The sequence below is a fragment of the Panthera onca genome, chromosome A2 (genome assembly GCF_046562875.1).
Source record: "Panthera onca isolate mPanOnc1 chromosome A2, mPanOnc1 haplotype 2, whole genome shotgun sequence".
NCBI lineage: Eukaryota > Metazoa > Chordata > Mammalia > Carnivora > Felidae > Panthera > Panthera onca.
In genome coordinates, this window is record NC_138340.1 from 81,519,838 (window position 1) to 81,534,537 (window position 14,700).

Here is a 14,700-nt window from a genome sequence, read left to right on the forward strand (position 1 = left end):
TGAATATTTAGGAATGGAACCCAGCTTGTGCTGCTTTTGATGCACAGCCAGGTTTGGGACTAAATACATTAACCAATTAACTTGTACCATTACCTGTATAATCCTTTTCTGTTGATTTTTGATGCCTCCTGGATTATAATAGAAAATTATATATACATATATACATACATATACATATACTTACACATATATACGTACATACACACATATATGAGTTGATATAGATAGGTGTGCACAGATTAAAAAAAATCCTTCTCACAAAGATGTACCTCACAAATTTAAGAAAAAAATAAAATGGTGTTTTTAAAACTGAAAAAAAAAGATAGGTGTGTATATGTATATGTTTTCAGACTACCTTTTCTGTTCCATTCATTTATCCATCCTCTATCTAATCCTGCACAGTATTTTATCTATAAAATGGGGTAAATAACAGTATATACTCAAGATTGTTGTAAGGATCAAATATGTTAACTCACGTAATATGTTTAGAATAGTGTCTGGCATATAATATGCATTCAATAAATGTTATCTGTTATTATTGCTTTATAATATGTTTTAATGTCTAAGGGAATTAGACTTTCCTTATTAAGTTAATTTGATTTAACATATGGATTGTTTTCCTATTTTAAAAGCTTTTATATATCTGTGGTTATTGCTGTTCTAATTTATTTTTCTCTCTTTCTCAAGAATCCTCTTTATTTAAAGATTGAATCCTAGTTCTCTGTTTTCAATCTCATTTATTTCTAATTCTTTATCCTTCTGCATTTCAAAGGAACTTTTCAAATATGCCTTCTACTTATTAATTTCATTTTCTGAAAGGGTCAGTTTTGGTTTTGATGACTTAAATTAGGTTATTGAATTTTTAGTTTTTACCAGCTGTTTTTCTTTTGTTTGTTAATTTGAGTATAGTTGACATACAATATTACATTAGTTTCAGGTATACAACTTAATAATTTGACACGTTTATACATTATGCTATGTTCACTATCTGTATGAAACTATCATCTGTCCCAATATATCACTATTACAATATCATTAACTGTATTCCTTATGCTGTACCTTTCATTCCTGTGACTGATTTATTCCATAACTGGAAGCCTGTATCTCCTACACCTCTTTACCTGTTCTGCTTATCCTCCTACCCCTCTACCCTCTGGAGACCATGAGTTTATTCTCTGTTTTTATAGGTCTGATTCATCTTTTTGCTTTTTATTCATTTTTTAAAAAGATTTCACTATGATCTGAATCCTGTGGTTTTGGAATTTCTCAGTCTGACTTGTTTCACCTAGCATAATACCCTCTAGGTCCATCCATGTTGTCTCAAATGGCATGATCTCATCTTTTTTCATCTAATGATGGACCCTTATATTGCTTCCATATCTTGGCTATTGTCAATAATGCTGCAATAAACATGGGGTAGATATATTTTTTTGAATTAGTGTTTTCATTTTCTTTGGGTAAATATCCAGTAGTGGAATTGATGGATCTTCTGGTAGTTCTAGTTTTAATTTTTTGAGGAACCTCCATACTGTTTTCCACAGTAGTTGCACCAATTTACATTCCCGCCAACAGTGCACAAATGTGCCCTTCTCTACATACTCACCAATACTCATTGTTTCTTGTCTTTTTGATACTAAACATTCTGACTAGTGTGGGGGTGATATCTCATTGTGGTTTTGATTTGCATTTCTCTGATGATTAGTGATTTTGAGCATCTTTTCATGTATCTGTTGGCCAACAATATGTCTTCTTTGGAAAAGTATCTATTCAGTTCCTCTGCCCATTTTTTAATCAGACTATTTTTTTTTTTTTTGGTGTTGACTTGTATAAGTTCTTTATATATTTTGGATATTAACCCCTTATCAGATATATAATTTGCAAATATCTTCTCCCATTCAGTAAGTTTGCTTTTTTGTTTTGTTGGCTACTTTTGCTGTGCTAAGCCTTTTCATTTCAATGTAGTCCCCTAGTAGTTTATTTTTGCTTTTGTTTCACTTGCCTTAGAAGAGATATCTAGAAAAACACTGCTATGTTTGCCATCTGTTCTTATCTCAGGTGGCCACCTTTTCATCTCAGATTGCATTTTAGAATATCTTTATTTTGGCTACAGTCAGGTCACCCTTATTAATTCCTACTGCTTCTTTACACTGCTTAATTTGTTCTAATGTTTTTGTATCTTCTTTTTCAAATCATTTTCAGAGATATGCTTTCTTAAGTTTTACAAATCCCATGATGAATTTGTTTTCTTGTTAGTAAAAATATCTCTCAATGAATACTCCAGCCCTGGTGTTTGCCAACAGATAAGTTGATCAGTTGTGTTTGCACTGATCCCATCCCCTCCCATTCCCCCATCCACCCACTCACTCGCCAGGCCCTTTAATGCATTCCCAGGTGCTGCCACAGTCTCCCTTTGATATTATAGATGGAAGGTGAGTTTATGGGCACAGGAGGCACTTAATGTTGCCCATTCAACTCAAACAGGCCCATTCACCTTCTGCCTGTACTGCTCAGTTTTTTTATAAATCTGATCAAATAGAGGGTATGAAAGATGTCAGCAGTCCACATATATTGGTTCCAAGGCTTTTCCCATCTGTACACCCACCTGTAGGATTGTTGCATGTGAAATCTACCTCTTAGGATGCAATGTGCAATTTCCTGTTGTATTTATTTACTGGAATGCTTTTTAGAAGAAACCGGTGGTCTCCAAATGGAATCATAAATAAAGCTCCCAATGGAAGACAGGGAACGGATGGGTCAAATAGACTTCCAGCCATTTATAAAGCATGGTTCGGAGAGGGGGCAAGGAATGGCAGGGACACAAAGGCATCTCTGATTAGGGATAGACAATGTAGGAAGACTGAGGTCAAAGTCTTCTTCTAGGTTTTCTGTACTTCAGCAGAAAAAATCCAAAGGTCACTTGTTGGCTTTCCAGTCCAGCTAACTTGACCTTGTATTTAGTGAAAATTCCTCTAAGAGTCTGGCAGTAGCTTGACTGTTAGTTTTGGTTCTACTCTCCTAAGTTTTGGTGTTTTTCTTGTGCAGGAGTTTGCATTGGGACCGCTTAACTCAATCACATTTTAAATCAAGAAAAAGATTTCAAGAACCATCTGTCTTATTCATAATTACAATTATGTCACCTAATTAAATGAAAAATGAGCAGGAAGAGCATTTTTATTAATACTTCTCCCATTACTATCATTTATACCTTTTCTATTAGACTAAAAGTTGTATTCTCAAATTTGGTTTTAAAACACTGGCACAATCAATACCAATATAAGGATATTACCATGTTATTTTAGAATGCATTGAATGTAGTAACTATTACTTAAGTAGTATTCTATATATTTACATATAAAATCATATGTAAAGCTTTTCTTACTCTTTCCTACAGAATTGGTGATATGGGAGTAAAGCAATTTCTTGATGGTCCTGTGAGCATAAGGATAAGAGAGCTAAATTTAAGTAACTGTATCCACCTGGGTGATGCCTCTATTATGAAACTATCAGAGTGGTATGATAAAATAATAATATTTTACATCATATCATTAGTAATTGTATATTTGCTAATAGGAGAGCTCAGAGATAGACCTTCAGAGCCATTTGGGAAATATCAAGAGGCCAAGAAGCTGGTCCAATACTCAGTGAAATAAAAGAAAAGACACTGGAGTCATAGATTAAACTAGTTTTTTGATCATATATGAGTGGTTTCTTATTAATTTCATATTAGAGAAAGTTTCAGATGGAATCATTAATGAAGTTATCACTATCTAGACATGAGTGACTTCTCTGTGCTTTTCAAGGATATTACCTCTGTGTAAACCTTTGCTCCAGGCTTTGGAAATGCTCCAGCATTTCCCAAGAGATGTTCTAGATGGTGGGTTTATTCTTGATTCTCTCTACTTGTCAGAGACCTGTGTACTAGAAAGGGTCGAGCCCAATTCCTGTGGTGAACTTGTAAGGGATAAATGAGAAACTTAACCTTGCACTTTTAGGGGTCATTCATCATACTTACACGACAATTTTTTGCATGCAAGTGATATGTTTTTTTCTCACTAGAAATTACAGTATGAAATGAAACCACAGAAAGACTATCTTATATAATAACCCACCTCCCTCTCATCCTATTTTGTAATGCCAAATTATTTTCCACTTTTAAACCTACTTCTATTTTTAAAAATTTTTTAATGTTTATTTATTTTTGAGAAAGAGAGACAGAGTGAGAGCGGGGAAGGGACAGAGAGAAAGGGAGACACAGAATCTGAAGCAGGCTCCAGGTTCTGAGCTGTCAGCACAGAGCCCGATGCGGGGCTCAAACTCACAAACCGTGAGATCATGACCTGAGCCGAAGTCAGACGCTTAACTGAGTGAGCCACCCAGGTGCTTCTTAAGCCTATTTTGATTTTGAGAAAAAGAAAGTCCTTGTTTCAATACCATTTGCTTTCCTTAGACAGTTTTGATATAAAGAAATGGCTACCAATACTGTGATTAAAAGCTAAAATTAATTCTTCATGCTGCTTTCTTCCAGCTGCCCTAATTTAAACTACTTGAATTTGAGAAATTGTGAACATTTGACTGACCTAGCAATTGAATATGTTGTAAACATCTTTTCCTTGGTATCAGTAGATCTCTCTGGAACAAACATCTCTAATGAGGTAAAGAAAATTTTCAAAATAGTTCAATGACTTTTATTGTTTTCAGTAGTATAACAATGGAGAGAACATTAATTATTTTTATTTCCTAAGTTATTAGATTATAAAAGGCCAGTTTAGGAATACTGTTTCTGTAATAGTGATAGATGAAGTTATTTATAAACCAAGGGTCTTGTTTCTCTGCTTACAAAATGGAAAATTCAGTATTTTGAGCAAAGTCCTGACAGATCAGAATGTTAAACGACAGATCTGAAATCTGTTTCATTATAGAAATGTGGCAATGTGGATGTAATATATTCCAGTTGGCTTATATATGTTTTTCTGGTGGACTGAACATTCTGTAAAACTATGTGAATGCCTTGAAACCTCACTCTTTAGTTCAAAACTGAAATCTAGAAACGGCCTCATCAAATCTACAAAAGAATACATTTTAAGGAACTCATTTCCTGCAAGAGGCTGATGCTACTCCTCAGAGTTGAAACTCAGTTCACACTTATCGTATCTTATCTATCACTGCGGCACTGCCCCACTTACTAATCAAAAGGAAGATAAAGTTGGAGAGATTGCCATGTTTCTGAAAGACTTCAATGGGCTGTAGTTAGATAAGAAATGCATTGGCTTCTCTTGAAAATCAGTGCATTGGGAGGGATATAGGAAGACAACAGAGTTGAGGATCTCTACCCCATCTGCTTGCTAAATCCCTGTTCATCCCTCATGCTCATCAAATCACCTAGAAGTCCTTCTCTGAAAAGCCCTACCTTACAGGCAAGTACAGGAACTACTTCTCTATGTGGATCTCTTGCCCCAGTACATCCTTTAACATGATCCATTTCTCTCCATTTCTTACTGCATTACTGATATCTGTGTTGTGTCCATTCTTCCCCAACATTTAGTGGGCTCTGTTTATTGGTCTATGTTCTTTCCTTTCTTTATCTAAGAGTGAATTTAGATTCAGCCTCCATCCTGCTAAACGGTCTCCTCTCCCCTTGCTTGGTAGTGTCATCTATGTGTGGTACGAGAGTGGGGTAGGGGCAGTTACATATAGTCAACTCACTTTGGTGGTGGCAAGCCTGATTTTTACAACGTTGTCTTCTGTCCAAGCTGGAATCCACTGGGATGTCTGTAGGCTCATTTGGTTTTTGGTTTCCTGTTTAGTTAGATCCCTGATGTGTCTTCCTTGGTCAGCTCCAAAGCCCCTTTAGGTCTGCAGGCTCCTTTGTCATGTGTGCCTTCCTCTGGACCCCTCTGGGTCATGCTGGGGCATGGGGACTCTGTGAGGCTGTCTTAGGCCCATAGTCCTAGACATCCCCTGCAGACATTTTCCTGTTCTCACATCTGGGTGTATTTGCCGCAGACCCATGCCTCACCCTTCTCTCACTCTGCTGCGGTGGCTGACTCATGTCCACCAGCTTCCAGTTGGGTTTGGTGCTTGTCAGGCATTTGTGAGCAACTGGAGGGTAAGAAGAGGGAAAAGACCAGAATTTTCCTCCACCTTTCTTTGCATCATCAGCAGCAGCTGCATTTCCTTCATGATCTTCTCCCTCCAGTGAGATCTTCTGTGGTCCCAGCTTCCCTGGGTGACCTTGGGTCCAGCCTCCAATAACACCGTTTCTTCTCATTGGCCTTCCAGCACAGGGGGAGTAGTGGCTTCCTGCTCCTGCTCACATCTCTAGATTGTGTCATTATCCCATTTCACTTCTCAGTTTCTTTACCACATATCTAGCCAGTTCCCTATCACAATTAAATTTCCTCAGTTTTAAATACAGTTTCTGTTTTCTTCTTTAGATCGTAGCTGACACAACAAGCAGCCCAGGAAAAACTCGGATGCCTTGTTGCTTTTCACAACCCTTCCAGGGAAAGGTGGGATGGGTTCCCATTTGCTTAGATCCCCAAACCTATCAGGTTGGGGGTTCCAACCTTCTCTCCAACTGAATAGAGTCCAGGGAGGTCTAGAACAGTGCCCTGTGTGGGGCATCCCCCAGAACTCATTCTTTGCTTCCCTCTAGCTCCCCCTTCCCCTGCTCTTCCCCTCCTCCTCTCCTTTCCTCTCCCTTCCTCTGCCTTGTTCTCTCCCTTGTTCTCTCTCTCTTTTAGCTCTTCTTCTTTTCTCTTGACATAGACTATCTAATTTGGGGATGGGAAAAAATGTTCCAACTCCATTACATGGTTTGAAAAATATTATGTCTCAAGTCTTTCATGGTTTATGTAAAGCTTAAAGGCCTGGGATATCTTTTTTCCTCCTGTGTTCTTCTGTGAAAACCTTTCCCTGACACATACAAGTAGAATGCCCAGCTGCTGTTAGAAGGGTCACAGGGTAACAAAAGGTGGAGGATCAAAGCACATTACAAAACACATCACGATATCGTTCCACCACAGCACTCCTTGCAAGCCTGAATGATAAACATTTGTTGAACAAAAGCAGTGAAGCTTGGAAGCTTTATCCTAGTTTTTAGCATTTGGGGAAAACTCAGTTTTTATTTTCAAAGACCATATATTGAAGTTCTATCTGCTGAGGACAAGTTAAAAACTTAAGAATATAGCCTCAAGTCCCATTCACTGTTGTTGTTTTGCTTGTAAGGAAGGTATACAATATGAGAGAGCTGTAAGTGGATATCTGTGGGGGAGAATGCTAGTTATATTCTGCTAAAACATTTAAAAAGAAGTCTTCTGAAGGTTGTTGTTTTCTTCCTCCAAATTGGTTAAACTCTGATCTAGAAGGTGAATGATTAAAAAAATAATAAAAATAAAAAATATGATGACTAACTTGAATATAAATTTTAAAAAATAAAAAATAAATAAAAGGCAAATGGTCAACACTGTAGTACTACAATAGCTGTGGTAGTAATCTCAAAGAGTAAAAATAAAATGAGTCAGCCCAGATGTCAGTTTGGGCAGCTAAACACCAGTCTGGATTGTAGGTCTGATGAAGTGCAAATACGACTAGAAACTTAACATTTAGGATTTAAACTCTGGAATGTTACAGATATTCACCAGAGATCAAATGTGACCAATTACACCTTTTGGAAAAAAAAAAAAAAAGCTTCTTACATTTTCTAATAATTCTGTTCTCTCTCAATTTTTTTTCAATAATGAGTTTTCAGTTAGAATCGCACCACTCATTTAGTTAACAAATCTTTATTCTGAGTACTTTGTAGTCAGTATTGGGATGCTGGAATGAACAAGACAAACATGGCTCCTCAGGCATGGGACAAGTGGTTTATAAACTGTGATGGGTATGGGAGACAACATCCCTCAGAAAGTCAGAGAAGACCTTTTCTAAGAGAGAAAGAAGGGGTATGTGCTGAGCCAAAGAAACAGCCTGAACGAAGACACAGAGGTTTAAAAGTATGGTGGCATCAAGGAGATCTGCACATTGGGTACGACTTGACCATGAGGAGAGTGATAAGAGATGATGCCCAGGAGACAGGCAAGGACCAGGTCACGAGGGGCCCAGAAGCCATACTGAGGAATTTGTTCTTTGCCCTTTTGGCAATGGAAAGATATTTAGGACTGTCAATTAGACTGTAACAAGGTCAGACGGACATGGTTTAAAGATGACTGTACCTGCTAGATAGACAAGGGGATAATAGATGAACAAGAGACTAATTATAAAGCAGTAATCCAGTTATGAGTGTCTGCATTAAGGCTAGAGCTAAGGGAGATGACAGTAGGGCTGGAGCAAAATCTGCAGATTTGAGAGACACTGAGGAAAATGAATCATCAGGAAATAGAAATAGACTGAGTATGGGGGTAAAGAAGGAAGGGAGGCAATCAGGGATGATGCCAGATTTTTGGCTTGAGCATCTGTTTAAATGGTGGCATCCCTTACTGAGCTGGGTCCTTTCCACAGTGCAAGGAGCAGGGCTGCTGTTTGGTTTGAGTCACCTGGAAGACAGCTTTAGAGAAATGTAGAGCTCAGGAAATAAGCAGACAAATCGCTGAAATTCACTCCTTAGAGACAGAAGAGCTTTTTAGGTTTGCAGAGTGTGAAGGCGTGTTGCACTCTGAAAGTCATGGAAACTCGTGAGGAAGTTAATCAGCGAAAGCAAAAGTAGAGATATTTAGAAATTTAGAAAAATGCTTAAGTGAGAGAGCTAGCTTAAATGGGGGAAGCAAAGAGGAGAACACAGTTATTTAAAGCTGTATACATTTCTTATAATAATTAGAAAACAGTGAAAAATGTATCATCCAGGAATAAAAGCTTGTATAACAAGTTATCTAGTAAGCACATTTTAGAGAATGAGGAAATACGTCAATTTTCTTCTTTTAATATAAAGAGGACAGGGTTCACAAGTGAGGGAAATAGCTCACTAATGTGATGGTATCTTAGTATCATTAAAAGTCTTTTAATCTCTTATACAGCTTTTCTTAATGTCTCATTAAATGGGATGTTATTCATTCCCTTCCTACCTCAGAGGATTGTTTGAATATGAGGTTATATCTTCATGTATGTGGGGAAAATGTTTTCCTCTAGTTGGGAGAATTATCACTTACTGAAGACCATAGTACCTACAGTTAGGGAAGTTCAATCCATTGCTTAAGTTGCTTTAGTCACTGCCATATTTGCTGTTTAAAGGAGAAATGAGTCAGAGCAATGGTCCAGACAGTGTGCTTAGACAGTGGTTTAATTAAGGCTCTTTCATTTGCCTGATTTTTGAAATTTTTATTTTAAAAAATTTTTAAAGACAGTCTTATTTTTTTAAATTTATTTTGAGAGAAAGAGAGCACAGGGGGGGCAGAGAGAGAGGGAAAAAGAAAATCCCAAGCAGGCTCTTCATTGTTAGCATGGAGCCCGATATGGGGCTCAAACTCATGAACTGTGAGATCATGACCTGAGCTGAAATCAAGAGTGAGACCTTAACTGACTGAGTCACCCAGGGGCCCCTGATTTTTGAAATTTTTTTTTTTTTTTTTAATTTATTTTTGGGACAGAGAGAGACAGAGCATGAACGGGGGAGGGGCAGAGAGAGAGGGAGACACAGAATCGGAAACAGGCTCCAGGCTCCGAGCCATCAGCCCAGAGCCTGACGCGGGGCTCGAACTCACGGAACGCGAGATCGTGACCTGGCTGAAGTCGGACGCTTAACCGACTGCGCCACCCAGGCGCCCCTTGAAATTTTTAATTATGAGTAGCATATCTTGAGTGCCTATCATGTACGCTATTTCCTAGAGTCCCCTTACTAGGATGTGAGATCCAAGAAGACTGAGACTTTGTTTTGCTCACTGCTGTTTTCCCAAAACCTTGGGGGTTAATAGACACTTGATAAATACTCACTGAATGAAGGAACAAATGCTGAGCTCTAGAGTTACCAAATGGGAATAAGATCTGTTCTCTGCAGTCCAATGTGGAAGGGTAAGTATGAGTAATTTAAACATGGTGTGGCAGGTGTAGTGTTGGAAGAAGAGAGGAAGGGATCTCTTAACTCAGCCTGCTCGACATGCAACCATGCAAATGCATGCTTGTTCAAGGAACTTTATGCAGCTTCACACTACTAAAATGTACTGTGAAAAGGAGATGTCACTGAGGAATTCCATCCTAGGCCAAGGAGCTTGGACTTGAACCAATGGATGAGGAGACAACACTTAGCAGGGAAGTCAGAGTCATAATAGTCTCCCATTTTAGATACATTATTTGTGTTGCTCTCTGGAGGACAGATTGGAGGGGAGAAAGACTAAAGGCAAGGAGTGGAAATAAGATGAATCCATAAAGGGGACTAAAGAAAGAAGGTGAGAAAGGTTGTAAGAGAACCAGGTGAGTGTAACCATGTGTGGAGTATTAAGAGAATATCCAACAGTGTTTAATAAAACACAGAAGGTAAACCAGGAAAGGACCAAAATTTGAAAGAATATTTACTATTAAACAGATCCCTGCCTGTTCTCCCAATATCATCTCATGCCCCTGCTCCCCTCATTTCCTTTCCTCCAGCTCCACTGCCTTTTTTTTCCCTCCTCAAACAAGTCAAAAATCTTTCCTACCTCAGGACCTTTATACATGCTGTAACGTCTGCATGGGATGCTCCTCCTTCTATTTTTCATGTGCCTGGATAGGTAGATGCTGAGAAAATTATCAATGAGGATCATAACAATAGCTAATGCATCTTGGCAAATGGTACCTTTCAAGATTTTTAAAAATAATTTTATAATAAACATTGGCCATATTCTCCATAATTATCAGAAAATCACACTTCCCAGTCCAGATCATTCCAAGGAAATATCAATGGGTTTTATATTACTGATGCATTCTCTCTTTAAGAAAACATAAATCACATGGTGACATTAATGTCTCTAGGCGTTTTTCCTAAATAAGCATTCTCTAGTTCCTAATATCCTGTATCTTATTTCTGTCACATTACAGCATAGTTCTCCAGAGAGGTGTTATCTATTTAGATGGCCTCCCAGTAATAATACCTCTTGAATTATTGGTAGCACACAAATTATTTTCATTGAACTTCAAAAAAAAAATCGATTGAATATTGGCATGCACATTCCATGTTAATTTTAATTGTATATGTTATAAAGTTTAAATTGTATTATGATATAAATACCGCTTATGTCTATCCCTTTGCCTCCTCTCCATCCCTGCTGCCACTGCCATAGTTCAAGTACTATTTCTCCTTACTAACCTCTCTTGCCTTAAATATCACTGTTTTCAAATCTGTTCTCCACTCGACTGCAGTATGATCCTTCAGCATGCAAATTGGAGCCTAATGCTTCCTGGAGCATATTCTGCAGGAGTTCCATACTGCTTACAGTTTAAAGTCTAAACAATTAGTGTAAAGGTCCAAACTCTTCCTGAGATTGTTGCTGCCCACCTCTACCATTTCACTTCCCCCAGATTCCCACTTTTCATCTTCGGCTCCACAGACACAGAGCTGACTCTCCTATAGCTCCTTGAACGTGTCACGCTCCTCTTGCCTTCCCATCTCTGCAAGTTATTCCCTGTGTCTAAAATACCCTCTCCCCTTGTCCCCCTAGTAAATTCCTGCTTATCCCTCAAGTTTCAACTGTGTGAAGCTCTCCTGGAACTCCTAAACAGACTTAGGATTTCTCTGTCTTGTTTCTACCATATTTCACAATGGCCCCAGTAAAGCCATTAACTAATTATACTTTAATATTTGTTGCACACTTGTCTCCCTACAACACTGTAAACTTCTTGATGGTAAGGCCTGGATCATCCCATCTTTGGGAAGCCTAGCATAATGCCTAGTACATAAGAGGCACGTAAAATATTTGATTTGTGAGTCAGGGAGTGAGTGAATGAATGAATCTCATACCATTTCCTTCCTTTCAACCAAACACTTACGGTTTCTTCAATTTCCACATTTTCTCAGCTATTCTCTGAGCTGGAGTAGGAGTGCTTACAGCCGAATGTCTTCATCTGACGATACACTTTCAAGAGACCACCCATCTGCATGGAACACACACATAAATAAGGCCTGAGGCTCAGTGAAGCAAAACCTCTAAAGCAGGAAACACATGAAATCGCTTGGGATTCGATAAATAGAAAGAATGGGAGTTAAAAGGAAGCAGGGAAACTCAGAGGCAGATGCGTTTGCCTTGGATTTTCAAAGGCACATAACAAAAATTCTGCCCTGGTTATACTCTTCCATATGGAGCTGGACCTCTTTTGAGTCCTTTCCAGGCCCATCTCCTAGCTACTGGCTTTACAGGAATCTGTTGCTACCACCAGTAGCAATAGTGGCTTTCCTTACAGAGGTTACAGGCAATTGTCTCCTGTAACTGGCAAAATGCCTACTAGAAAAATTGCAAAAAGAAGTGAACAATTTAAGTTTGTCACTTCCCTCAAGGAGAGTAGTTGGTGCCAGAACTCTCCTCTTGACCTCCATCAGGTAGGAGGCAAGGAGTCTCAAGGCCAGTTGCTCTATTTCTAGGTAACATAGATGCTGATTTTCTTTCTCTCCATAAATATATAGAGGACCTATTTCTGTGTGTTGACCAAAGCCTGTTTTCCTTTAGACCTGTAGGTCAGTAAATTAGATCAGAGTGGTTACTACATTAAAAAATATGATAACAAAATTCATACTAACAATCAAGTAAGTAGAAATAAATAAAAATCATTGAAAAAAAGAAAGTTTTAACTGCATAAAATTTTAACTGCTAACCGTAGCATAAAAGGGAAAATCACTTGTGAGGTTAAAATACATTCTGAAGGACTTTGTACAAGATAGTGTTTTCAGTGATTTCAGAAAGAGGATGTGTGCTGACAGCTCAGAGCCTGGAGCCTGCTTGGGATTCTGTGTCTCCCTCTCTCTGCCCCTTCCTGCTTGTGCTCTGTCACTCTCTGTCAAAAATAAACAGAAAGAAAGAAAGAAAGAAAAGAAAGAAAGAAAGAAAGAAGATATGGTGGTAATTAAGATAAAACATATTTCTAAGTATAAGTTTTGTTCTTCATTTCTAAAAGAATGTGGTAAGTGGGGAAAAACTGAGAGCTTTTTCCCTGAGATCAGGAACACGACAGGGATGCCCACTCTCACCGCTGTTGTTTAATATAGTGCTGGAAGTTCTAGCATCAGCAATCAGACAACAAAAGGAAATCAAAGGCATCAAAATTGGCAGAGATGAAGTCAAGCTTTCGCTTTTTGCAGATGACATGATATTATACATGGAAAATCCGATAGACTCCACCAAAAGTCTGCTAGAACTGATACATGAATTCAGCAAAGTTGCAGGATACAAAATCAATGTGCAGAAATCAGTTGCATTCTTATACACTAACAATGAAGCAACAGAAAGACAAATGAAGAAACTGATCCCATTCACAATTGCACCAAGAAGCATAAAATACCTAGGAATAAATCTAACCAAAGATGTAAAAGATCTGTATGCTGAAAACTATAGAAAGCTTATGCAGGTAATTGAAGAAGATATAAAGAAATGGAAAGACATTCCCTGCTCATGGATTGGAAGAATAAATATTGTCAAAATGTCAATACTACCCAAAGCTATCTACACATTCAATGCAATCCCAATCAAAATTGCACCAGCATTCTTCTCGAAACTAGAACAAGCAATCCTAAAATTCATATGGAACCACAAAAGGCCCCGAATAGCCAAAGTAATTTTGAAGAAGAAGACCAAAGCAGGAGGCATCACACTGCCAGACTTTAGCCTCTACTACAAAGCTGTAATCATCAAGACAGCATGGTATTGGCATAAAAACAGACACATAGACCAATGGAATAGAATAGAAACCCCAGAACTAGACCCACAAACGTATGGCCAACTCTTCTTTGACAAAGCAGGAAAGAACATCCAATGGAAAAAAGACAGTCTCTTTAACAAATGGTGCTGGGAGAACTGGACAGCAACATGCAGAAGGTTGAAACTAGACCACTTTCTCACACCATTCACAAAAATAAACTCAAAATGGATAAAGGACCTGAATGTGAGACAGGAAACCATCAAACCCTTAGAGGAGAAAGCAGGAAAAGACCTCTCTGACCTCAGCCGTAGCAATCTCTTACTCGGCACATCCCCAAAGGCAAGGGAATTAAAAGCAAAAGTGAATTACTGGGACCTTATGAAGATAAAAAGCTTCTGCACAGCAAAGGAAACAACCAACAAAACTAAAAGGCAACCAACGGAATGGGAAAAGATATTTGCAAAAGACACATCGGACAAAGGGCTAGTATCCAAAATCTATAAAGAGCTCATCAAACTCCACACCCAAAAAACAAATAACCCAGTGAAGAAATGGGCAGAAAACATGAATAGACACTTCTCTAAAGAAGACATCCGGATGGCCAACAGGCACATGAAAAGATGTTCAATGTCGCTCCTTATCAGGGAAATACAAATCAAAACCACACTCAGATACCACCTCACGCCAGTCAGAGTGGCCAAAATGAAGAAATCAGGAGACTATAGATGCTGGAGAGGATGTGGAGAAACAGGAACCCTCTTGCACTGTTGGTGGGAATGCAAATTGGTGCAGCCGTTCTGGAAAGCAGTGTGGAGGTTCCTCAGAAAATTAAAAATAGACCTACCCTATGACCCAGCAATAGCACTGCTAGGAATTTATCCAAGGGAT

The 14,700-nt window shown here is 38.4% G+C and overlaps 1 protein-coding gene across 2 annotated transcripts in view; it reads left to right on the plus strand.

The window, feature by feature from the left end:
• Positions 1-14,700, plus strand: part of FBXL13 (F-box and leucine rich repeat protein 13) — a 210,341-nt gene that overhangs the window by 150,787 nt on the left and 44,854 nt on the right. For both annotated transcript variants that reach the window (XM_078442538.2, XM_078442539.2), the window contains 2 exons: positions 3,392-3,511; positions 4,526-4,652. In XM_078442538.2, the coding sequence (XP_078298664.2) occupies positions 3,392-3,511; positions 4,526-4,652 (247 nt within the window). The remainder of the gene's footprint in view (positions 1-3,391; positions 3,512-4,525; positions 4,653-14,700) is intronic.